The sequence below is a fragment of the Anguilla anguilla genome, chromosome 9 (assembly GCF_013347855.1).
Source record: "Anguilla anguilla isolate fAngAng1 chromosome 9, fAngAng1.pri, whole genome shotgun sequence".
NCBI lineage: Eukaryota > Metazoa > Chordata > Actinopteri > Anguilliformes > Anguillidae > Anguilla > Anguilla anguilla.
Genome location: NC_049209.1, coordinates 42222014 through 42245049, shown reverse-complemented (window position 1 = coordinate 42245049; position 23036 = coordinate 42222014). Strand labels below are relative to the sequence as shown.

Sequence of the window (23036 nt, the reverse complement as noted above, 5' to 3'; positions counted from 1 at the left end):
ATAAAGATGCATTCTGAGTAAATGTACAATGTCTTCACCTGTCAGAGTGACAAAACAGCTCTATCATGGCTCTCTGAAGCGGATTACCAATTATCGTCTTGAACCGTAAAACAAAACCAAAAACAAACAGCAGCAGTCGAGAGAGTACAGACAAAATCGTTCACGATGCTCAAGAAACCAAGGGAGCAAATCCATTTTACATATAAGACCAGCTACTTGTGAGCGTTTGCGTATTCTTTTCAAAGTGCAACGAAATTCTGCCGTGCTGTCAATTTGATTTCATAAAATATTCATGTAGGGAGAACAGCAGCATTTGATGTTCTCTTGTTCCCGATCGCGGCGTCTCAGAGATGCAGCTGAAATTGGAAGCCTGTAGCGCACATATAGGTCAGGTTACTCAAGGATACACTGAGGGGATAAAAGGCACACACATCCAGAAGAGCCATTAATTCTGATTGGCTCAGCGGAAGGCCAATAAGCAAGTCCTATTCAGAAAGGCCACGTTCTCTTTTGAAATACGACCCAGGACCCACTGCCGGCCGAGCTCACACTCACACTTTTTCCAGTGGATGTGTGATACCTATTTTGCCAGACTGTGGTTGGAAGGTGGTAAAAAGAAACAAACGCAGAAAAATGTTTCAAAATGTTGTGAAATAAACATTTTCACAGCACTGTTCACCGCAACTTTAAAGAACCAAACTGCGATGAGGAATAGGGGGCGGGTGGGTCACCCTGGGTTCCGGCTCCCTCTTACCTTGTGATCCTCCGCGCCTCCATGAAGCTGGGGGAGTCGCGCCTCCTCTTCCGGATGGGGGAGTAACTCCGCGAGCGCCTCCGGGCTCGGCTCTCCGAGTCCGTGTGGTGGGCGCTGTCTTTCTCCCTGTAGACCGGCACAAACGGGCGGGAGTGAAGCTGGCAACCCCTGACCGTACGGCCTGGCACCCCTGACACCATCACACACATGCCCTCCCCCGCCCCCCGCAACACCCCCCCCCCACCCCCCCCGCCCTCGCCAGCCTAATCGTACTGTAAGCCAGCACCCTGCCGCCGTGCTCCTCTGTTACCAAGGCAACCACCTCGCACCTTTCAGCGTGCCGCAGCGCAGCGCCGTGCATAGATGGAGCATAAAGAGGGATTCGCTGCGAACGAGCACGCTAGCTATTTCCAGCAGCGCGTAACGCCGCCGTTATCCGCGTCGCTCGCAAACAGAGCTCCAGGCAAAAACGTTTTCCGGAATCTTTCTCTAATGGTGCAAACGAACAAATGTTTATTCACATTCCTTGAATTGTGCTTCCCGAAACCAGTGTTAATCAAGTGATAGTTGTTGGAAGTAACACTTTTACACTGCGTAACATCTTGTACGTGTGGCTGCTGTTTCGTGCTCCTCTATAATGTCCTACCGACGAACCCTTGTGTATTGCAGTCAGCGAGTTCGGGAATCACTAAGCCGAAGAGTCTTAAGCTTTGTTTAGACAGCAGGCCTTAACGCTTTAAATACTCATTTGAAAAGCAAATCCAATCTATTTGAGCAACTGTCCACACAATGCTGTGGCCGGTGGCTAGATTAGAGTAGTGGGTTTACACAAGCTACGCTTAATAGCTTTTAGTTCTGTCATAAAATGATCATGTAATTCAACCCCGAGTTGCATAGGGTGAGATGAGAAAAGCTTTTAAGAGGACAAAAAATAATATTCGACCGGTTAGACACAAGTCGCACGACCAAGTATCGAATATGCATTGGACGTAGGACCACATACGACAGTGGTACAAGTCTGAATTGAAAACTCCTGATTCCTTTCGATTATCTACTGTTCGGACTTCAAGAGAAAAGATCAGATACATAACGAATGTGTGGAAAAAATCACTTCAAATTAACCAGTCTAAACAAAGCCACATTGACAATTGCCGAGAGTGGTAATTCAAACAACGCAGGAAGCAGGCATGTGTTGCAGGGTGCCTGAGCATGATAAGTCTTGGAAAAAGAGCCATCTACATCTGAGACGACAAACAAGTTCTGGATTGATGGTGCGCTGCCAAGAGACGGGCAGATGCTCGGGCGAAACTGAATAAGCTTGTTTGTGTTTGTCAAACTCATTTTTTTCCCAGAAGATGCCAACAAATGCTTTGCTTTGAAAGACTCTGAACCAAAAACTATTTGGCCATGTTACCACCAGCAGTTCGCTGATGGGTGAAGTTCAACTTGAATTATACTACTATAATCTCACAGATTTGAACCTCAGAGTTAGGGGCTGGCTGGTCAACTGAATGGGTTATGAAACTGGAAACAGTATACAATTATTTACTAAGCTCCAAATTATCACTGATTCAAAAAAAAAAAATTCATTTTGAAAAAAATTCCACTGACAACAAAAACGTGAAATAATCAAAATTAGAAAAAGAGTCATGCCTTAGCAGCTCTGAAAAGAATACAAGGTGGGAAAAGTCCATGTTCGTTATGAAGGAAGGGAGAACAAACTCGCATAGTTTGCATAGGAGACCAAAAACAGCAGGTATTTGAAATGGAGATGCATGCTGTTGAAAGCCATGGAAGGGCTGTGCTGTTTTTTGTTCTGTTTTTTTTTCAAAGGAGAGCAGACAGTCTGGCCTCCTTGTGTATTTTTTATTTTAAGCAGAACCAGCAGGAAACAGAAAATAGATCCCATTACAGAAGGTGATGTGGCAAGTCATGTGTGGCGTGCTGGTTGGCTGCCTTGTGGACTGTGTTTGAAGGCTTCTTTCAGGCATGCAAGTTCTGTGCTCCAGGCTCAAGTTAACCCTGACCTTGCACCTTGCTACTGGGAAGGTTGGGATTGATGTAATTAAAAAATGTAATTAAAAAATCATCCCCAGAACTGAATGTCTGGTGAATTCTCTGACATTAACCTCAGTAATACCTTAGTTTAACTGTTGAGTGTATCTCATCCATTTTGTCTACCTACCTATCTAGTTCAGGCTGCTGAAAACCATAACAAAGAATTTTTATTTAATCATGTATCTTTTGAAGGACACTTGTAGAAGACACAGGGAGGACAGTGGACTGGCACGAGGGGGGGGGGCTGCAGGGAATTTGGGGCTGTACCTGGAGTGGTTCTGGTGGGAGTGGGGGAAGGGGCTGTACCTAGAGTGGTTCTGGCGGGAGTGGGGAGAGGGGCCATACCTGGATTGGTTCTGGCAGGATTGTAGGGGGAGGGGCCATACCTGGATTGGTTCTGGCGGGAGTGTAGGGGGAGGGGCCGTACCTGGATTGGTTCTGGCGGGAGTGGGGGGGGGAGGGGCCATACCTGGATTGGTTCTGGCGGGAGTGGGGGGGGGAGGGGCCGTACCTGGATTGGTTCTGGCGGGAGTGGGGCCGTACCTGGATTGGTTCTGGCGGGAGTGGGGGGGGAGGGGCCGTACCTGGATTGGTTCTGGCGGGAATGGGGGGGGAGGGGTCGTACCTGGATTGGTTCTGGCGGGAGTGGGGGGGGAGGGGCTGTACCTGGATTGGTTCTGGCGGGAGTGGGGGGGGAGGGGCCGTACCTGGATTGGTTCTGGCGGGAGTGGGGCCGTACCTGGATTGGTTCTGGCGGGAGTGGGGGGGGGAGGGGTCGTACCTGGATTGGTTCTGGCGGGAGTGGGGGGGGGGGCCGTACCTGGATTGGTTCTGGCGGGAGTGGGGGGGAGGGGCTGTACCTGGATTGGTTCTGGCGGGAGTGTAGGGGGGAGGGGCCGTACCTGGATTGGTTCTGGCGGGAGTGGGGCCGTACCTGGATTGGTTCTGGCGGGAGTGGGGCCGTACCTGGATTGGTTCTGGCGGGAGTGGGGGGGAGGGGCCGTATCTGGATTGGTTCTGGCGGGAGTGAGGCCGTACCTGGATTGGTTCTGGCGGGAGTGGGGCCGTACCTGGATTGGTTCTGGCGGGAGTGTAGGGGGAGGGGCCGTACCTGGATTGGTTCTGGCGGGAGTGGGGGGAGGGGCCGTACCTGGATTGGTTCTGGCGGGAGTGGGGCCGTACCTGGATTGGTTCTGGCGGGAGTGTAGGGGGAGGGGCCGTACCTGGATTGGTTCTGGCGGGAGTGGGGGGACTTGGCCTTGCTGCCGTGCTCCCGCGAGCGTGAGCGGGAGCCGGAGGGCGCGCTGCTCCAGGAGCTGCTGCGCTGGCGGAGGCTGTGGGAGGAGCTCTTCTTCCGGCCGGACGCTCGGCGCCCGCGCCGCGTCGGGGACGCCGACGAGCTCCGGTGACGCGCCTGCGTCCGGTTGCGATGGCGCCGCTTGGAGGAGCGGGCCCCTCTTGTCCTGGGAAGGGGACAAAGGTCAGAGGTCATTACGGGACAAAAACCCTAACCCTAACCCTAACCTATCCTGTATCAAATAAACTTGATCAATCATCTATTGGAAGTCACATTAAGTGGTTTGCCAAAACAACAAATAATTTAGCTTAATGGGATCTTTTTCTGAATTTAAACAACAAAACTGCTGGGTAAAAGCCTCCCATACAAAACAAGGGTTCTCTTGCGTGAAGGTCTTACTGAAAACCACAGTACAAAATAATTCGGAGTCGTCAACAGAACTGTCCAATCCTTCAGCTTAGCAATGCCCCCTACAGGCAGGGAGAGGCATCTACAGTGCTGAGGAGCCCATGGGAGGCACGTGGGAGGCGGGGGCTGTTGGCAGGAGGCCGCTGCTCACTTCTTCTGCTGCGAGCTCTTGTTCCTCTTGTTCACCGGGAGGTCGTGCTGAGAGTGGGCGGAGTCACTGCTGCGGGCGGGGGAATGGGAGCTCCTCCCCGGCGCCCTCTGGCGGCTCCTGCGCTTGACGGGGGGCGGCGACGGGGACCGCTTCGCGCCCTGGCGATGGTCGTCCCCGGACGCGGCGACGCCCGGAGGGACCCCCGGGCTGGTGCCGCTGGCGTCCTGGGCCTTGGCCCCTTTCGGGTGGGGGGAGAGCGACGCCCGAGCTCCCGCCAAGCCCGCGGATGACCTCATCGCCTGGAGGGAAAAGGAAAAAAAAACAAAAAAACAAAAACAAAAAAAAAAAACAACAAAAAAAGAAAAAAAAAGTAAAAATTGTGTTAGAGTGTTCTGGCCACAGCGCGTGTGTGCAAGGGTGTATTTGCCAAAAAAAGAAAAGGAAAGGAGAACGTGATATCTAAAGAAAAACAAGATCTAGAGTTTGTCGGTAAGGCTCAAAGACAGTCCTCTATGGTGCAGCACATGCAATACTTGACATGCAAAATTATAATGAGTCAAAGAAATCATAAACCCGAAAGGAAAAAAAAAAATAGTAAGAAAGAGGAAGGAGAAAATGTAAATTAGGAAACAAAATGAAGTTTAATTGAAGATAAGAGAGCAGAAAGCAATGTAACAAATACAGAGAGAATCTGTACAAAATAGTAAAAAAAAATAAAACGGAGGACTTTTCGTTTAGGTAATGATTCAAAAAAACAAAAAATGAAACCAAATCATAAAGAAATTAAGAAACAACTTGACGGAACATCACAGAAATGGAAGGAACAAAATAAAGATTCACAAATATAGTATCAATCCAATCAAAACAATTGCCTTTACACTCAATAATAATTTCGTTTGTGTATTTTTTTTTTTCCTGCAGACAACTGCGGAGATGTGAACAGCGACCCATGTCTTTTTTTTTTAATGGATAATCTTTGTTTAACTCCCTTTTGGTTAACATCCACTTACCAATAAAGTGGTATTCCCTCCTTTAGTAGGTTAGGTATGAAGAAAAGGGAAAAGTGGGGTAACATAAGTGCATCATTAGAGTCACAAAATGCAAGAGAAAAAGACACAAAACCCTTCCCTGGTAGTGATATATGAACAATGTATGATTTCTTTAGAAAAAAAGAGAGAGAAAAAAAAAACCACAATGTGCAAGGAACTCTCACACCAGAGTACGTATCCAAACCACTCACTCCCGCCCACTGTGACACAGGCAAGGGCCGGCGTGGGCTCCCGCAACCAGGAAGGACCTCGATCGTTTTGGAATGGCGCGTAACCCCAAAAAGAGGGGGGGGGGGGGCGGTCCGAGGTGGAGGGTCCTCATGTGCTCTTTCATGATTGACATGAATGGTGTCAGCTTCCTCTGGGAGTCCCTGACCTCTACCGCGTCTGCCGTTCTTCCACAAATGACCTCTGGCTCATGATTCAGAGTCGTTAGGAGGGAGCCGGCTGAACGTTTCACATAGAAACAGTTTCATTATTTGTGTTAAGACCCTTATGGTGAGTTGGCGCAGGGAAATGACGTTCAGTACAATCTTACTGAAGAAGAATGTACTTTATTTAAACAGAAGTTCTTCATTATAATACCTGGAGTTGGCAGTTGTGATCTACAACTTGAAGCAGGGTTGACAATAATACTTCATACAAGATGTGTTTGTGAATGAATAAGTGTTTGTGTGTCCATGTGCATGCACGGCTGAATGAGTGTGCATGTGTACGTATGTATGCATATGTGTTTGTGTGTGTACATGTGTGTGTGTATGTGTGTGTGCGTGTGTAAGTGTGTACATGCGTGTGTGTTTGTCTTGCGTTCATGTGGAATGGGTGGGTGTGTGTATGTGTGTACGTGTGGGTATGTATGTGTGTGTGTGTGTGTGTGTGTGTGTGTACGCGTGGGTATGTGTGTGTGTGTGTGTGTGTGTGTGTATGTGTGTGTACGCGCGTGTGTGTTTGTGTGTGTGCGTGTGTGTACACCTGGGTGTTTGTCTTGTGTGCGTGTGTGTGTGTGTGTGTGTGTGTGTGTGTGTGTGCACGTGTGTGTACGCGTGAGTGTGTTTGTGTGTGTGTGTGTGTGTGTGTACGCGTGGGTGTTTGTCTTGTGTGCATGTATGTGTGTGTGTGTGTGTGTTGTGCACCTGTGTGTGTGACTGTGTGTGTGTGTGTGTTTGCATGTGGGTGGGTGGGTGTGTATGTTGTGTGGATGTGTGTGTGCGTGTGTGTGTGTGTACACGCGTGGGTGTTTGTCTTGTGTGCATGTATGTGTGAGTGTGTGTGAGTGTGTGTGTTGTGTGGATGTATGCGTGTGCGCCTGTGTGCGTGTGTACGTACGTGTGTGTGTGTGTGTGTGTGTGTGTGTGTGCATCTCAGGGAAGAGCACATGGGAGGCCTGGGATCTCTGGTACTGGCCATCAGAGGCTGTTTCCCCGGAGCCTGGATATGCTACACAGTAACGGAGCAGAACGCCAGAGAAAAGCAGGGAAAAGACAAGAGCCAAGGAACGTTTTCTCTCACCTTAAAAACGAACCCCTCCCATCACCTTCTGACCTTTTCACTAAAGAAGTAGAGGGGAACAGGCCCTGACAGGTTTCTCCAAGGAAACTGCACCATAATTCTAAAATATTTTATTGCTTCCCTTTACAATAGTAGGTATTCATATTGAAAAGCTCCCAATTAATTTTTGTACTAAGAACATGAGATCATTTGAGTCATCGCATCACGGTTCCCATTCTCAGTAAATGACATTGGTACGACACCACCTTCACAAAATGAGCTGAGCTCTTTTAAGCATAAATACATAGAGAAAATACTCCACTGTATTATACATGTAGTCTATTCATTGCACACCGTGCTAATTTGTGTCTGCGTGGATCTTTAATTGATATCTGCTTTTCAACGTGCTAACCTTTCGCTAACAGGCAGACGGGGTGCAACCATCTCCCAATCTTCACAGTGAGATATTTTAAAATGAAAAATGTCAGCGGGGCTTCAAATAATATTTAACACAATATCGCTACATAAATTCTTTGTTAATTGACTTGGAAGGCTCACACATGGGCTGGAAATAGCCGTGAAAACTGTTGATAAAAATGTAATGTCTATTCTTCACTTCGAAAGGATTTGGCACACTAGTATAACACTGACGTACGACGTGTGACTTTCCTGTGGAAGAAATGTCACAACTGGGATCACAGGCTCTTGCTTTTCAATATGAAATACCCAGGAATCTCTCAAGATTGAAAAAAAAAAAAATCACATTTTAGTTTTTTGGTGGAGTTACCTTTTAAAGCCCATGGAATCACCCACAAACAAGTTATGTGCTGTCGCTAAATGTTAGGAAGGAGTCTTCCAAAAAAACAAACAAACAAACAAACAAAAAAAAAAACACATGGAAACGTTTGCAGATGAATCCCCCTGGGTTGAAACACCAGGCGCAATGTTGCGAGCGACAACAGTTTAACGCGGCCTTTACTGCACTGCTGCTGCGACTGCGCTGGGTCAGTGTCTGTTAAGAAGCGGTTAAGGACGTGTGCCAGACAAACTGCTTTCCAGTAGGGGGGGGGGGGGGGGGGGGGGGGGGTTACTGAGTGGATTGAGATAAGTGAAGATAAGTCAAAAAGGTCAAGCATCACCTTCAAAGACTCATTGATTCGGTGTCTGTACACTCCAGTGTGACCCTCTCCGTTCAGCCAGGCAGTCTAGGTTTCGCTTTAAGGTCAAACGTTTCACTGCGTTCTCAAATAATTCCCTAGCTTTAAAATAGCATTTTTTTTTTTCTTTTTCTTTGCCAGTCTGCAACGATCCTTTTCACTTAAGCCATAAAGGTCACAATTATAAACACCATTCAGTAACATTTATCAAAAAATTCACTGATGATTAACTTATTAGAATGTGACAGGGTTAACTCGCAGCACTTATCCATCAGCTCTGAGTGTGGATGTGTGAACAGAGGAGCAGTGGATAGGAGGGGCACGCATCTGTATTGTAATTGCAGGCCTACTGCAAGGGGAATAAAAGGTCAAAGGTAATGAGTGGTTTCCATAAGAGGAAAATGGAAAACGTGATGAATTCTCTTGCATGCATTAGCTTTGCGCTCACCAGGTCCGATTGTGTGTTAGGTACTGCAGGAAAAAATCAGGGGGTAAATACCGGGGGATCCTACTGTCCAAATCTGCCCTTGATGTCCAACAACCACACCCATCCCTTTCCCTCTAAACAACACAAAAAAAAAATCTTAGCTACAGCTATGAGAAAACAGACAGCCACTAATGCCAATGACAGTTGGTAGAACGGCTATTACCAAGAACTCAAGATAACGAAATCATAAGATGGGCTGACCATTCACTGAGGAACAAAGTAATGCTAGACAGACAGGAATGCAGTATCTATCAAACAGAAAAGGTGAACAGGGAAATGACTGGACGAGAGTACTGGACTTAAGTATGAGTCATAAAAAGAAAGGGAAAAAGAAATCAATTCGCAATTGAAATCTCAAAGTAAGCGTAATTTAAAAGGAACAGTAAAAGAAACCACCGGAAGTTTTAAAAAAAAAAAAAGAGAGAGAGAGAGAGAGAAACATTGAAGTCAAGCTAGGGTGCTTCTCACATTCTCGTTTGCATAATGAGCACGTGCGGAGGCAGACCGTTACCTACCTTCCATTTCAATCAGTGACACGTAAGCAATATCGAAAAAAGAAAAAGAAAAAAAGAGAAAAGGATAGTCTCCGCAGCGGAGAGCAAAATGGGAAGAAGACAATGACTTTTTTTAGTACTGTGCTACTTACTGTCCCACAACTAAGGGAACTGAACAAACAGAACTAAAAATATATATTCAAAAAAATAAACAAAAAAACTAAAACCAATAAAAAGGAACCAAAAGATATGGTGTGCTATCTTTTCTTTGCTCAGACAAATGCAGCCATGGTAGGAAATAAAGAAGAGGGAGGGGTGAAGGAACACGTAGCTTAATAAGTTACAGAAACGAAATCCGGTGAACAAAACTGCAAGGGCATGCCAAGTTTCGCTAATGACGAAAGAACGGGGGGGGGAGGGGGGGGGAGAGGAGCATGTCAGGCCAACAGAGAAGGCAAGAAGTGAGTCACACACAACACAGACGGGTGGGGAGGGGAGGGGAGGGGGGTCTGGGTGGCAGGGTAATCGCTGCCAGGATGGACAACTAGAGTCAGCAAATTTAAAAGGGACCCAAGCCACATTTCTCGAGAATCTGTCGAAAAAGGACTCGTGGTCCAGATGTACTCGCGACACTTAAATCTTATTAGACCGCGCCGGGGTCACCACTCTCTCTACTCTGGATGCAGGAAATAGAGAGAGACTTTCCAAAAGATCTCTGGGTGTGAAATTCAGCATGTTTCCTGGTATAACAGATAAAAACCTTTAGGGGGAATGGTGTTTGGCACCATATTTCATTGCAACATACAGAAACATGCCATTTCTGGTAAGGACTGTCACGTATAATATACAGCCTTTTTTTAAATCCAAGGGATTCAGTAAAGTGGTTTATTCAACCCTTGGCTGCAAACTTTCTCAAATGCTAAATGTAAACTATGCAGTTTTGACTGAGCTTTAGTCTAAAGTGGCTTGGGTTCCTTTAAAACAACAGTTACCAGAAACTGTGTGTACTGTGTGGCACTCGCATACACATATGCACCGTTTAAGCAGCTGAAGATAATTAAAGGAAAACATACTCTGGTGTTGCAAAGATAGTATACCCTAGCTGTTGAAGATATGCTAATCAGTAACTGTGTGCAGATGATGCATCGGGTCTTCTATAGCGTGAGCGTTCAGAGATCTCTATTTAAAATCCTCCCAAAAAATAAACCTCAGTGCAGCTGCTATCAGCAATGGAAGGACACCCATTTAACCTCTTGAATGGATCTGTGTGTAATTATAGTGCTGCATAGAGTCAACATCAATGGACAGTCTGACGGAAGTGGTACTGCCATCAAGAGGCATCATGCAAGTCAAAAATGATACAAAAACAGGAAGCAAAATATGGCCTGTTCAACACCAGGGAGCGGTAGGCCCTTTTAAAGGTTTGGGACTATAGTTGAGCAGAACATGTGCTTGTAAAGACAACTGTATCAACAAGAAAACTAGTACACATACCCATTAACCTACTTGATCCAGTTCCAAATCATATGAGTGCTTTTTACATAAACAAGACAGAAAAGTTTGGGTATTTATTGGTAAATGCCACTCAAATCAATGGTAATATGAAATAAACAGGAAATGACGAAAGAAACAAAAAGGAGAGAAAGCAAATGGCACATCCTCGTAAGCATGCAATCTGGGACGAATCTCAGACACGAAAGCATTTGTCAGTCATTTTCTGAAAGTAACTTCCCTGAGACCATGGCAAACTCCTTTAAAACCATCTTCTGAGCAGTTCATCTACTGTATAATAATGATTTAAACACAAAGCAAACAGCCGGTCTGCTTTTTACGTGGATGTGGGGACACTTCATAGGAAATAGAAATAATCACAGTAAAATGTTTAGCCGACGCAATTTCATTGTTGTCACAAATGAAGCGACAATGGAATTAGCAATTCAGGCAACAGACACAAAATGGCCTCTTTCTCTTGGTCAGGAGGAGGAGGCCAGGATTTCAGTACTCATTTCTCAGTTTCTTTTTCCGTGTTTGAATCTAGCATTCTAAATTATATCAGTATTATATTAACTTTTTTGGTTTGGATGGAACATGTTTTTTTAATGGGCAAACCTGAGAGACAGAGCACGGCAGAATAACATCCAGAGTTACAATTAAACCGGTGACAATATGGACAACAGCACTCCCACTTTCAAAACTCCAGCTGTCCAAGATCATAGCGGAGAGAAAATCAGATGCACTCTCACTCAAGAAAGACCTATTTTCTGTCGTGATTTCTTATTACAGTATTACTATGGACTCGGGCCAGCATCAGCTGCACTTGGGGTCTCACTGCACCTCCAGTGAGGTTGATTCCTGCAGTCCTGAGCAGATTGATGTCAGAGAAATTCGGATCTTTTAGAAGTAAGTACTGACTGAAATCCTTAGGGCCTGGAGTGGAGTTATGCCGCGTTTAATTAAGGCCTGATCACATGGCTTCCAAGACCAGGAAGCAGACATCACGTTGATGAGACTCCCTCAAGAGAGATGCAGAACCCTGCAAACCTCTGGATAACCTCAAACACAGCAAAGCTTGCTTTCTGAAACTTTAGTTTTTGTTTTTCCATTGAGGCAATGACACACAGTGGTTTAGCTGTATGTCTTTCTATTTGCTTTTCCTTTACCAAGAGATATACCCTGACACTCCCATTCAATCTGAAGTGTGCTATTTTAACCTTGACTTGACCAGATGCCTTATAAATCAAGCAAGTCACAAACAAGTATCCTTGAGGATTTAAACCTCATGCATGTATGTGGAAATTGACACCCTGCGACATGGCCATTGTATCCTACATTCTCGCCCGTATTTAAAACTGTGGCTTGATGGGGCCTAGTGGCGCAGTCCGTAGAGCGCTATCCACGTGTTCAACGCGAGCCGAAATGTCGGCGGTTCGAATCCGATCGCGTTTGTCGCATGCTTCTCCCTCTCTCTCCTCCTAGTATTTCCTGTCTCTCTACACTGTTCTATCCGAAAAATATATTTTTTTAAAATATGCCGTGATGTTAGCTGTGTTGTCATTTAATCTAGTCAGGTTTTGAACTCGTCATCATGAGCTGGGACCCTCCTTAGCCAACCGACGAAACGGGCCTTTCAGAAACACAAGAGCACGTACCACAGGTTCAGCCTCCAGCTGTGTCTTTTGAGCTCTTCTGCATTTGTGCACTTTGCAAATGTCTTTAATATTCATCATTTTCCCTGCCTCATACGGATCAAGGTTTTTGTTTTACATATCGCTGCAAGGAGGCTTTTCAGAGGAATCCGAACTAACAAAAGCAAGAAGAGCTCAGAGAGCCTGACTTAGCAGCTCGATATTTGTAATGCTAGCGTGCTGCGGAAGCGATCGCGCCGATCAGCCAATAAAACGAAGAGCAGATATATCTTTTTCTGTCCCTCGCCAGAGAGAACGAGTCGAATCTTTAAACGTTTCCCTGCTCTCTCCCAGGTCCCTGGCCTGCTTTCTGAGTAACAGAGGAAGACGAGATGACATGTAAATTGAGGAGAGCGGAAAATAAGGAGGAAGCACGACTGCGCGAGCAGAAAGGAGAGTGAACTCGACTATGAAACCCTACTCCGTAAACAAAAAAAAGGAACAATTCTTAGAGAAATACTGAAATGGAACCATGAAAAGAAAAGCAGGAGTCAACCTACTTGTACGTTGATTAAAGTGGGTTTAAAAAAAAATTTAAAAAACAAGTCAGCACGGACGGGCAGTTTAGGAAGAAACCAACAGAGAGGAGAGAGAGAGAGAGAGAGAGAGAGAGAGAGAGAGAGCGAAATAGAAGAGACTACATACATCCTGCGCTTTGTCTCCGCTGTCCCTGCCGTTCCGGGGGCCGTCGCGGTGACCGTTCTGCCATACTGCGGCGGGGCTGGGGGCGTGGCCGGGGGACGGGGACGCGCTGCGAGCCGACGCGCTGGGGCAGGCCTTGTGTCCGTCCGCTCGGTGCTTCGAACTCGGCCTGGCATGGGGGGGGGGGGGGGGGGGGGAGGCAATCACACATCGGCAGTCGGCTGACAGTTCGCTCACGAAACCACGCTGCCGCAGAAAGAGAACCGTTCGCTTCTCTCTGAACGCGTGCGCTCTTCATTTTTAATGCTGTTATGTTTGGTGTAATTTCATTGGTTACAGATTATGGCTTCCTCGGTACCATGGAAATGTGAAAACCTTTGAAGTGTGTTCAAAAACTCCAACGCCCAGCACCACGGGCGTGCTCTGTGTCCTTTGATTCACGAAAGCCTTGGGCCAAATGTTTAGCCTCCTGCGAAACAGGGTGTGCACAGAGTTTCTCCGCTAGAAATGCTCTGGAGTGTTAAGTACCCAGAATTCATTGCATGTCAGACACGTCAAATGGCATCTCTGTGTTAATCCCCTGATTAAAAATACAAGTGAGCCACACTCAAAGTCAGAATGGCTCCGTGGCAGTCGGTCCGCCAGAGAAGCGGATTCTCAGTCTCGGCTTTGCCAGCTGGTGGAGAGAGCGCGCGCACCTGGGTTGCATTAATTAATCAGCCCAGGTGCTTAGAGGGGGGGTGTTTCTCTCCACAGTTTCGGGGCCGAGATGGAGAGCTCAAACCGAGAGCGCCGTGCTTTATTCAGTTTTTGTTCGCGTGTTTGTCAGAGCACAAAACGAAAGCAAACCACCGCTGAAAAGCAAGCAGGAGCTGGGCTGCTGAAAAGAGGACCAGCTATGAGCAGTGGACTGAAAAGTTACTGCTCACTTTTACTTCCCTTGTCTTTTCATTTATTTTATTTAACCTTTATTTACCCAGGGTAGGTTCACTGAGCACGAATGCACTTTTGCAGGAACGCCCTGCTGCACACTCATACACATTCACACCTGGGAGCTGCCCAGTACAACCACAATCCCCTATTGGTGGCCACTGAGCAGCTCCACTGGAGGGAGAGAACATTTTTTAGCCAATTAAATCAGGGGATGATTAGGTGGAAAGTTTTTTGCGAGAGCCAGATCTGGGTCTTTGTCTGTTTTAGTTTATTGTTTTTGCCTGGAACCCATGAGGGGGAAGGGTGAAGGTGTTCATTTATTTCATTTTGTGTTTGTGTGGGTGTGCTCTCTCTCTCTCTCTCTCTCTCTCTCCGTGCGGCAACTTCCGGAACTGCCGCATCTCCCTCCCAGGGGTGTCACACCAGCGTGTGACAGACTCAAACTCATTTTCTTAGCAAGTTTAATTGTAAGAGGAGCAGGAAGAAGGGTAGCAGTCCCTTTGAACACAAGCTCCTGGTCTGTTTTTACCGGAGGCCTTTTACAAATGCTTATTAGGGTGGGGAAGCAGAAACAGATTTGTGCAACACCCACCTACATACAGAGTAATGCAATGAGAGAGCAGCACACACAGACTCAGGCGAGCACTTTCTTCTGGAACAGCTCACTCTAGCTTGCTTTGTGGCGGCCCTGCTGTTAGAATCTTACACCTGAGCAAGGATAAACCTGGCGGTTTAACTGAGCTACGATGGCCAGAGTAATCCATCCCACACAAGCTAAGTGACAATGAACTAAAGGTAGTGGCGCTGGTATGAACTTTAGCTGTGAAACTGTAACTTAAAGTTAAATGGTAAGACTATAAGTGGCATGTGTCACACAGGCTTAGTAAGAGTAAGTGGAGCTGTAAGAACATCAAATCAAGCGGCTCTGATGAGTTACTTTGAGAGTTTATGAATAAAGTAGTCCTAACCTGCCAGGACAGCATAAATGAGGCAGGTCTAACGACATGCTGGAACAGGTTACATTATAAATGAAGTAGGTCTGATTTGTGAGTTTATATATTAATAAGTAGTGATGAGACACTAGCTAATTTGACATTGTAAATGTATCAGGTCTAATGACCTTGGATAGCATAAATGAAGGCTTTATGTGACTGTCTAGAAGCCAACACTAGTATTACACACAGACTAGGAGATGCTGGGTGAATATACTGTATCATTGTCACTGGTTTGGTGAGTTTCTGGGTGGATGCAGTATCTTACCAGTCCCAATCGGTGTCATGGGACTTGGTAAGATACTGAGTGAGTATACTGCATCAATATAGTAAGTGTGAGAATATACTGAATGAATATACTGTATTGATGTATTGGGTGTAGTGACTGTTGGGTGTAGTGAACTGTTGGGTTAATATACTGTATCAATGTAGCAGGTCTAGAGAGATGCTGGGTGGATATGTACTATATCAGTGTAGCAGGTCTAGAGAGATGCTGGGTGGATATATACTGTATCAGTGTAGCAGGTCTAGAGAGATGCTGGATGTATGTACTGTATCAGTGTGGCAGGTCTAGAGAGATGCTGGATGTATGTACTGTATCAGTGTGGCAGGTGTAGAGATATGCTGGATGTATGTACTGTATCAGTGTGGCAGGTGTAGAGAGATGCTGGATGTATGCACTGTATCAGTGTGGCAGGTGTAGAGAGATGCTGGATGTATGCACTGTATCAGTGTGGCAGGTGTAGAGAGATGCTGGATGTATGCACTGTATCAGTGTGGCAGGTCTAGAGAGATGCTGGATGGATGCACTGTATCAGTGTGGCAGGTGTAGAGAGATGCTGGATGTATGTACTGTATCAGTGTGGCAGGTGTAGAGAGATGCTGGATGTATGTACTGTATCAGTGTGGCAGGTCTAGAGAGATGCTGGATGTATGTACTGTATCAGTGTGGCAGGTGTAGAGATATGCTGGATGTATGTACTGTATCAGTGTGGCAGGTGTAGAGATATGCTGGATGTATGTACTGTATCAGTGTGGCAGGTGTAGAGAGATGCTGGATGTATGCACTGTATCAGTGTGGCAGGTGTGGAGATATGCTGGATGTATGTACTGTATCAGTGTGGCAGGTGTAGAGAGATGCTGGATGTATGTACTGTATCAGTGTGGCAGGTGTAGAGAGATGCTGGATGTATGCACTGTATCAGTGTGGCAGGTGTAGAGATATGCTGGATGTATGTACTGTATCAGTGTGGCAGGTGTAGAGAGATGCTGGATGTATGTACTGTATCAGTGTGGCAGGTGTGGAGAGATGCTGGATGTATGTACTGTATCAGTGTGGCAGGTGTAGAGAGATGCTGGATGTATGTACTGTATCAGTGTGGCAGGTGTAGAGAGATGCTGGATGTATGTACTGTATCAGTGTGGCAGGTGTAGAGATATGCTGGATGTATGTACTGTATCAGTGTGGCAGGTAGAGAGAGATGCTGGATGTATGTACTGTATCAGTGTGGCAGGTGTAGAGATATGCTGGATGTATGCACTGTATCAGTGTGGCAGGTGTAGAGATATGCTGGATGTATGTACTGTATCAGTGTGGCAGGTGTAGAGATATGCTGGATGTATGCACTGTATCAGTGTGGCAGGTCTAGAGAGATGCTGGATGTATGCACTGTATCAGTGTGGCAGGTGTAGAGAGATGCTGGATGTATGTACTGTATCAGTGTGGCAGGTGTAGAGAGATGCTGGATGTATGTACTGTATCAGTGTGGCAGGTGTAGAGATATGCTGGATGTATGTACTGTATCAGTGTGGCAGGTAGAGAGAGATGCTGGATGTATGTACTGTATCAGTGTGGCAGGTGTAGAGATATGCTGGATGTATGCACTGTATCAGTGTGGCAGGTGTAGAGATATGCTGGATGTATGCACTGTATCAGTGTGGCAGGTGTAGAGATATGCTGGATGTATGTACTGTATCAGTGTGGCAGGTCTAGAGAGATGCTGGATGTATGTACTGTATCAGTGTGGCAGGTGTAGAGATATGCTGGATGTATGTACTGTATCAGTGTGGCAGGTCTAGAGAGATGCTGGATGTATGCACTGTATCAGTGTGGCAGGTGTAGAGATATGCTGGATGTATGTACTGTATCAGTGTGGCAGGTCTAGAGAGATGCTGGATGTATGTACTGTATCAGTGTGGCAGGTGTAGAGAGATGCTGGATGTATGTACTGTATCAGTGTGGCAGGTGTAGAGATATGCTGGATGTATGTACTGTATCAGTGTGGCAGGTGTAGAGAGATGCTGGATGTATGTACTGTATCAGTGTGGCAGGTCTAGAGAGATGCTGGATGTATGTACTGTATCAGTGTGGCAGGTGTAGAGAGATGCTGGATGTATGTACTGTATCAGTGTGGCAGGTGTAGAGATATGCTGGATGTATGTACTGTATCAGTGTAGCAGGTCTAGAGAGATGCTGGATGTATGTACTGTATCAGTGTGGCAGGTGTAGAGATATGCTGGATGTATGTACTGTATCAGTGTGGCAGGTCTAGAGAGATGCTGGATGTATGCACTGTATCAGTGTGGCAGGTGTAGAGAGATGCTGGATGTATGTACTGTATCAGTGTGGCAGGTCTAGAGAGATGCTGGATGTATGTACTGTATCAGTGTAGCAGGTCTAGAGAGATGCTGGATGTATGTACTGTATCAGTGTGGCAGGTGTAGAGAGATGCTGGATGTATGTACTGTATCAGTGTGGCAGGTGTAGAGAGATGCTGGATGTATGCACTGTATCAGTGTGGCAGGTGTAGAGATATGCTGTTTGGATGCACTGTGAGGTGCTGGGATTCCTGTACCTGCTGGGGGACTTGGACAGGCTCCCAGTGGAGGAGAGGGAGGCGCTACGGGAGCTGCAGCTGCCCCTGCGGTGTGACCTCCTGCCGGGGGAGTCGGCCGGAGACCTACAGGGACACCAAGCGACAAACAGAGCGTCACCATCACCTTCACAAGCGGTGGATCAGCTATACTAAGACTTTCACCTGACCTTCACCAAACTCTGAAACAAAAAGTGAACTCTGGGTAAAGTGTGCACACCGGCATGTGTGCTGACAGTATATATATTTGAAAAAAGCTTATTGAGGACAGGAATACCCTGGGAAAAACTTTTTTTTCCCAAAGGGTATTTTCTGCATTTTGAGTGGTGCATTTTGGAGTGCTGCTTAAATTTGCTTTTCGGTTAGTGGGGCCAACTGTTATCGGTTAAGCCAGGGGTGTCCAGTTTTATCACGAAAAGGGCCGGTGTGGGTGCAGGTTTTTGCTTTGGCCTAACACTAAGACACCTGATTCTACTTATCTACGTCTTGATTGAAGACCAGGATTAGTTAATCAGTTGAATCAGATGTTGTAGTGCTGGGCAGAAGCAAAAACTTACACTCACAAAAACTTTCGGGCAAGACAGAAAACCCTGGGTTACCCATTAACACAATATCTGATGATTTTCTCAGGCACTTTTTATCACACATTGTACTAAAAGGCATAGGGTGCTATTGATTTGGTTTATTTATGCTTTAACAATAAAATATTATCCCACTCCAGGGACAAGACACTCCTCGCACAAACAATTATTTCATTCTATATAAAAACTAGGGCTGGGTATTGCCTCAAGATATAATATGTACCCTAATATTTGGGTCACGGTACAATTCATATTGCAATGCACATGGGGATATGAATTTAGAAAAAGTTTTTAAAAGTTGTGAAACCAAATCAAATATCGCAGCTGTTTACTGTGAACAGTAAAAGCCAAGAACAATAAAAAATACACAAAAGCCTTTGGAGCTTATGAATGCTTCGATTTTTGTTTTTGCATTTAAACTTGTCCGCGTTTCGTGGAAATTCATTTTAAAAACTATTAACATATTGATAAAGCAATCTCTGTATTGATGTTACAAGTTAAAATATATTGCCATATCAATATTACGAGCACACCCCCAATAATAACACATTTTTTCATGAAAATGAGAGGGGGAATTAGGCTAGGTTGATGAACGTGGCAGAATAATTTCTCCTCTCACACTGGACTTGATTATATTTCAATTGGTTTTTGGACACAATCTGTTGTGAATCAGGATTTAGAATACATTTACATAATACAGATTGCACAAGAAAAATGCCATTAGGATAGATTTCACTGAGTAAGATATTTGGAACGCGCTGGATTCCGGTGGTCTTTCATATGCATATTGAGCATTTTGAAATTCAACAGATGGCCTGGACCAAATCATGAAGCCTGAAGCAACATTAATGAAGATCTTTCTTCCTTACAGACACGGGGAAAAAAAACAACAAAAACCTTTCAGCGCGCAGTACAGTAGGAACCGAGAACCTCGTGTTTGAAGGATTTTATGATGGAGGAATCTTAGGGAGGACGGCTCCTTACCTCTTTCTCTGTTTGTTCTTTTCTTTGTGTTTGTTCTTTTGGCTCCCAGATCTGATAAGTGAACAAAGTCAGCAAGAAATTAGGAGCGTCTCGCCAAAAGCCATCGGAACAAGTACGGTCAACGCGCCGTGATTCGATCGCGGAATCAAATCAAAGTGGATCCTTCGTGGGCAAACAAGGGGCATGTTGCCTAAACAACACCGAGGCGAAACAGAGCAATATGCAGAGATGAAATAACTACCGACGCACAGCGATTTCAAGCCACGCCCCAGTCTAGCCACAGACAGGTGAGGGTAAAGAGTTGAGTATTTGGACGCTCGCACCCAGGAAACACACCTTATCGTAGCAAGACCTGGAACGGCTCAAAGTGCCATGCATCGGGAGTCATTTTCAATTCCGAATATGACTGCATATGATTGGGGTAGAAAGTTTTACATTCATATTCTATTAAGACCTGGAATGGCTCAAATTGCTACGCACTGGGAATCATTTTCAATTCCGAGTATGACTGTATATGATTGGGGCAGAAGGCTTTACGTTCATATCCTTGTAAGACCTGGAGCAGTTCAAACTGCTACGCCTTGGGAGTCATTTATATATTCCAAGCATGACTGAATATGATTGGGGTTGAAGGTTTTTGCACTCACTGACGACTGCAAAGGGCTAAATGCTAAATTAGTTTTTTTTTTTTTTTGCACCACAGCCCTGTGCTGAATTGATTGGCATCAGTGTTCAGGCTCGTTACTGTGTTCAGGCTGGGGCGTTCGTTCGCTCTCACCTGTACCTCCTCTTCTTCCTGGCACCCGAGGCGGACCTGCGCACAGGAGCAAAGCGCTCAGTCACACTCCGCTGCGCAGCCGAAGCAGCGAAAACCAGCGGCGGTGTGCTAACAACCTGCGCTTCTCATCACATTCTGTACTGCTCTAATAGACAAGCACAATGTCTTCCGTGTGCAGACTCCTATCGCTGTTTTATTCCCAGCAAGCTTTTCACATGACTGGCGAATGTGAATGTGCCCCTGTTTGGAAGCACAACCATTCTACATACCTTGTACACGCACGTGCGCGCGAACACACACACACACGAACATGCACACATACGCACACGCACACACACACACAAAGTCCATTCTTGATTCATTAAAGCCTTTTAACATTTTCACAAATATGACTGCAGTGTTTTTCTTGAAAAGTAAGACTCGTAAAGTAATACGAAGTAAGAAAAAAATGCAGTCTGTACACATTTACAGGAGAAAGGGTAAAGGCTATTTGGATTAGGTGGCTCCTAGACGCACAGATATCCTTATATATGTATTATACATATAGTAATGTCAGAGACTGACTCCTGATGCGGCGCTGAATCCTTCTGGATAAGATGGACAGGAAGTGAGTGAGGTGAGGGAGTGAAAAGCTGAGCACTGTTATTATTCTTATCAGGAGTCCTTTAACAGACACCATCATTCAACCAGGATGTATTACACCTAACGTTGAAGCCAAATAATTAAATTGAACACTTTTTTGGCATTTACTGCATGCAAGATTATAAGGCTGGGGTTGGTTGATGAAATGAATACGAAATGCTATGTGCTACAGTCGGAAGAATAAGTGATCAAAAGATATGGCAGCACTTAGTTTTTCTATTTCAAGCCTGTCACTGCAACGGAAGAGCATCTGACACCGAATGCAATCTGCAAACCTGCACTGTCCAAGTAAATGGCACCAAATGGTGACTTACTGCCAGCTTTCGTGTCATGGACATTCCAAAGGGAAACCAATGCAAAGAAATAGAGGTACAGGAAGCACAAATCCATTTGTCACAACAAAGGTATTGCTCAAGTTGATCTAAAATGAAATGAGTACGCTCCCATACAAAGCCCTGACTCTATAGCACGGGTGTCAAATCTTATCCCAAAAGGGCAGGCGTGGGTGCAGGTTTTTGTTTTAACCCAGCACTACGGTACCTGATTCAACTAATTAACAAATCATGGTCTTCAATCAAGACCTTGATAAGCAGAATCAGGTGTTTTCGTGCTGGGCTAAAACAAAAAAAAGCCCACACGTACACCCACACACTGGCCATTTTCGGATAAGATTGCTCTATGGGCAGACATTTCAAATGAAAGTTTCATTAAAGCTGAGCACGGTCCAGGATCCTGTCATCTGTTCTGGGATGAGTGTCAGGGCGCAGTATCCAACCTCATAAATGTGAAAAAGACAAGCAGTGCACTGTCTGCTGTTACCAAGCGCATTTAATGAATAAAGTTTTGACACTGTTTCGACAAACTCCTCCAGGTAGGTACATTGTATTTTAGTTCATTAAATACACGGGGGCTCATAATTTCACTCCTACAGTCGATGTGCCTCACACTGCTGTTTTCTATATTTGGAAATTCTATTCAGCATTTTTATTCTGTTCGAAAGGCAGGTTTCTCTGAGAATATTCTCAGGGAACAGGCTTGAATGGCTAAAAAATGTAAAGGCCATGTCCTCAGTTGGCAGGTTCACCTAAAATCTTTTCTTCTATATAAACCTTTACAAGAACATTCAAAATCAATTTCCAGGTCTATTTTTAACATATTAAGTTAAAAGGCAAAGGACTTTGATCCAACGATGTCAGAATCTACCAAGCTCCTTCAAACAGGAGAGGCCCTCTGATAGCAGAGCTCAGCGAGGCCCGAGCCCAGGCGTTATTTAGGACCCAGCTGAGGAGCCGGAGCGGAGCCCGCCGCAGCCACAGACGGACCCGTGCGGGGGAGCCGGCTGACCCTGGGGAAGAGGCCGATTCGCCCGCGCTCTCGCACTGTTTTCCCTCAGCCAATCGCTCCATGCATTATTCATCCCCAAACATGTGCAGGACAATATCTGCAATGCAGGGCGCCTTTTTTTTTTCTTTTCCTGAAATGTGAGGATGGGGGGGAAGAGACTGGGGGTGAGGGTGGGGGGGTGGGGTGGTGGGGGGGGGGGGTTGGTGGTAGTCAGCAAATGAGGACGCTCAGCAATTTGGCGAAGGGATCGTTTTTCTTGTTTTGCCGTCCGTTCGCTGGCGCGGGTATTAGAGGGAAAATCTCCGGGCACTATTGTGAGCCGGGGTATGACGGGAAGGGATGCACACGCCCTGGAGACTTGCTTCTCGCCACTGCGATATAGTGCGTGCTAACACAAAACAGCAGCGACCGCCGAACTGGCTTCTCCCATTCGTTTAGCGCTGACGCTCTGCTTTTTAAGTTACTGTGAAAAGAAGCACGGGATGACATCACAAAAAAAAAATATAAAAAGCATTCCTTTTCAAGGAATTAAACGGCATCTGCATTGAATGGTTTTGGTATTCAGTATTTTACCGGCTCCATGAATATTTGAGCCTGCGCTGCGGCTGCTTAAAATGAGGAGGAAATGAAAAGCAGTTGACTATCGTGCGGCCTGGAAATTAATTCGTAATACACATACTGCAAAGTGTAACCGGAGACTTTCAGAAATTCAATTTTACCCCAGTACTTTTTTTAAATT

At 45.8% G+C, this 23036-nt stretch overlaps 1 protein-coding gene across 2 annotated transcripts in view; it reads right to left on the bottom strand.

Annotated features, from left to right (window-relative positions):
- The window catches only part of srrm3 (serine/arginine repetitive matrix 3), a 105444-nt gene that overhangs the window by 5432 nt on the left and 76976 nt on the right, over positions 1–23036 (bottom strand). For both annotated transcript variants that reach the window (XM_035434707.1, XM_035434708.1), the window contains exons 7-13: positions 20312–20347; positions 19534–19584; positions 17951–18055; positions 13174–13339; positions 4669–4967; positions 4036–4275; positions 755–880 (exon numbers count right to left, since the gene is read on the bottom strand). In XM_035434707.1, coding sequence (XP_035290598.1) covers positions 755–880; positions 4036–4275; positions 4669–4967; positions 13174–13339; positions 17951–18055; positions 19534–19584; positions 20312–20347 — 1023 coding nt within the window. The remainder of the gene's footprint in view (positions 1–754; positions 881–4035; positions 4276–4668; positions 4968–13173; positions 13340–17950; positions 18056–19533; positions 19585–20311; positions 20348–23036) is intronic.